Genomic DNA, 3424 nt, shown 5'->3' with positions numbered 1-3424 from the left:
ATTGAAAACAATTGAACAAAAAACTGCATCTGTACTGAACATGTACAGACTTTGGTCATTATTCCCTAAACAATTCAGTGTAACAAACTATTTACATACCATTTACATTGTACTAGGTATTATAAGTAATCTGATTATGTGCATAGGTTATATGCAAGTACTGCACCATTTTATACGAGGGACTTGAGCATCCATGGATTTGGGTATCTGAGGGGGTTCCTGGAACCAATCTTCCATGAATACTAAGGAACTGTATATATTTCTATTGGATGCTGCTGATCTAAATGGACTAATAGTTTCAGGCAGTACAAGTTCCTTCCCCCAGTCTAGTTTACCCAGCAAGTCAACCTGTCATTGCTTCCAAAAGTCTTGACCCAAAGAATAAGGAACCTTAAACACAGCCTAGTCCTAACAGTCATCTCACACCTGAATCTACCTATGAAATCCACCCAGCAGTTATCCACCACACTCAAATCCTTCCAATGACAAGAAACTCACAAATTCCCAAAGCAGCAACCCTTTTTACCTTTGGATAACTCCTGATTATTAGACAGTTATTCCTTATACTCCTGAAGAGCTACCTTACCCCTTTGAGTCATTTAAAAAAGGCTCAAGAATGGGAAAACGCACCATTTGCAGATCACTTACAAGGTACGGTGTAAGCTTTAGTTTACTGTAGCATTTAACCCTCATAGCAAGGGAATCCGTAGGTACTGCTGTTATTTCCATTTCGTAACGGGTTCCCTAGGGTTCAGAGCAATTATGTGATCTAGCTAGGATACCAATCAGGAAGGGCAGATCTCAACCCAGAGCTGGCTGACTTCTAAATATTTTCATTCAACATTGCTTTTGTGGTTATGTTCTCAACATTTCTTTTTCTCCTGGTCATCTAGGTTAATAGCAGCAACAGGCTCAATCCAGAAACGATCCTTCCCTGGCCAGAGTTGCCCTTACCTGTCTCAGCAGCCCCAAGGATGTCCAGCTTGTCACGGATGGCAGGTGCCAAGGTCAGGGCTTGAATTGGTGTGGGGGCAGAGAAGCCAAGAAAGCTGAGTGCTCGGAGAACTGGCTTGGGCACAAACAGGTCCTTCCAAGCTGATACATCTGCCTTCTGGTCATTAACTTCAGGCATCCATGTCTTTGCTTTTCTGGGCACCTTACTGGAAGTGCTCTGGGTAGGTTCCAATTTTTTCCCCCCTTTCTTTTTCTTCTTTTTTGGAGCAGTCTGGGCCAGGTTTTCTAATGCCATCCCCCCCACCTCTGGATCAGGACGAATAGTGCCATCTCCCTGGGGCTCTGGCTCAGCATCTTTGACTTCAAACTCTTTCTGGGTACTGGTTCCTTCAGATGCCACATCTTTACTCTTCTTTAACTTGATCTTTTTCTTTGGGGAGCTAGACTCTCCTTCCTCCTCTTCTTCTGAAACAGCTTGTGCCTTTCTCTTCTTGGGCTCCTCCTTCGAGAAGAGCATGGAGGAATTCTTGGCAGAGGAGACCAATCGATAATCTGTCAGTTCCTCAAAGCACACCAAGTCATCCATCTGTCCATCTGCAAACATATTTGGGTCAATCTTTACCTGCTTCCATTTTCCCACAACTTTGATTCCCTTTGTTTGAAATTTGCCATAGTTTGGTGGCTTTGGCTTCGCCTCTTTCATCTTCATGGTTGCCAAAAAGAAAAGGAGAGAAATGTTCTATTAGGTTGGTGACTGAGAAGCAAAGGGTTCTGATGCAACAAATATTTTCTAAGTAATCTCTCAAATACCAGGTCCTGCAAAGAACTGAGGACATAAAGATGGCTATAACACAGATGCTCCCAGCTAGAGAAGATCAAACGAGGAAAGAAATAGCACAGAACAGGGATCTTTACCTGGAACGGAAGGTACACAGGAGATGGAACAAAGATATAAGAGCTAGACCTGGTTTGAACTCCATATCCAACACTTCTGTGTGTGTGTCCTTGGACAGTGCTATTTACTCCTCTATGAACTACAGTGCTCTCTCATCTATAAAAAAAGGGGAGGGGGCCTAATAATACCTAAGTTTTATGTTTTGGGTAAATAAATAAAATTATGTAAAACATGGATGAAGCTTGCCACACATAAGCCATTTTGAAGGCAGAATAAGAAGACGAGGGTTTTTTTTGTGGGGGCAGGGGGCGAGGGGAGGGGTGAGCTTTACTAAAAGTTACTGAGCTTTCTTCCTTCTCAAGCCTTGCCCCAAGAGGACACATGCCTGTTCCACCATTCTGGCCTTTGACAAATGGCTTAAAACCCATCCATCTTTTCCATCACATTTTAAGTGATTTAAAGACCATTTAGGTACAATCCGTTTGGACCAAGAAAGATAACAGAGTCTGTGGAAAAGGCAAAGGTAAACCTCAGTTCAAATCCGGACCCACCACTTGCCAGCTCTGGGTCGGTGGGGAACGTATTAACCTCTGTGAGCCTCAATTTCCTCGTCTGCAAAATGGGGATAATGAGGACATCTGTCCCACAAGATCGTTATGCCAACACGAAAGGATGACGCACGTCAAAAACCACTTAGCATGGCGCCCGGCGAGGGAAGCGCGTCAGCACACAGTGACGGTTCGCCCACCGAACGAGCTGCGCCACGACGACAAGCAGGGCCAACGCTGAGAAGGGGGCGGGAGCGTCACTGGAACGGAGGCGAGGACGCAGAGAGCGACCTGCAGAGCAAACAAGGGCCTCCTTCGTGGCGCCAGTCCCGTGACCGGCGCTCCCGCTTCGTCTCAGGCAAGAAGGGGCGCGCGAAGTCGAGAAGCTGAGGCCGCCAGGCCTTGCCGCCCGCACAAGGGGCCCAGGGCGCGGGGACCGTGGCACGAAGCTGGGCGGGGTGGCCGCCCTCTCTGGACCCAGGGAGCCCAACAGCCCAGAGAAGCCAGCGACGAGAGCCCGGCTCCTCCCCCAACCCCTGTCTGGAGGCGGTTCCAGCCCCGCTCCAGTTTTGGTACTCACCGTGTGGCGATGGCGCTACAGCTCCCTCAGACACAGGACAACCGCCTCAGAAACCGCCACAGTCCCGCAGCTGCAGCGTCGACCGCAGTTCCGGGGCGGGACCACGTATGGGGGCGTGCGCGCTACCGCAGGAAGTCCCGCCCCCATGGAAAACGCCGCTATCTGATTGGCTGCGGCGCGGAGTACCGCAGTGCGGGTGGAAGAGCTGGGTTGAGTGTAGGCCTGGCTTCTTCCCGTGCTGCCCTTCCAGGCCTTAGGCAAGGGCTGAACCGGCGGGCCAAGCTTACGCCCATGTGCTCCAGCCGAAAGATTGTACCAGCTCGCGCATGGCGACGCAAGTTTTCCTGTATTCTTGGTCTAGTTTTAGTGCAGTAGCTGTCCCCGTGTTGTATACGCACTGTGTGCCTGGAACTTTGCACGTGTTTTCTCATTTACTTCACAACGCAA

At 48.8% G+C, this 3424-nt stretch overlaps 1 protein-coding gene across 3 annotated transcripts in view; it reads right to left on the bottom strand.

Moving 5' to 3' along the window:
• DDX24 (DEAD (Asp-Glu-Ala-Asp) box helicase 24) overlaps nucleotides 1-3025 on the bottom strand; it is a 25444-nt gene extending 22419 nt beyond the window's left edge. Inside the window, exons 1-2 of one of the 3 annotated variants that reach the window (XM_012655213.1) lie at nucleotides 2978-3025; nucleotides 955-1657 (exon numbers count right to left, since the gene is read on the bottom strand). In XM_012655213.1, the coding sequence (XP_012510667.1) occupies nucleotides 955-1657 (703 nt within the window). In that variant the 5' untranslated portion in view covers nucleotides 2978-3025. Of the gene's footprint in view, nucleotides 1-954; nucleotides 1664-2977 lie in introns of those variants that run through there. The other 2 variants (XM_012655214.1, XM_012655212.1) reach the window with 2 other exon arrangements.
• Nucleotides 3026-3424: the final 399 nt, after the last annotated feature.

The sequence above is a fragment of the Propithecus coquereli genome, unplaced genomic scaffold, assembly GCF_000956105.1.
Source record: "Propithecus coquereli isolate 6110/MARCELLA unplaced genomic scaffold, Pcoq_1.0 Scaffold468, whole genome shotgun sequence".
Taxonomy (NCBI): domain Eukaryota; kingdom Metazoa; phylum Chordata; class Mammalia; order Primates; family Indriidae; genus Propithecus; species Propithecus coquereli.
Note: the sequence above shows the minus strand (reverse complement) of the source record. Positions and strands in the feature narration are given on the sequence as shown.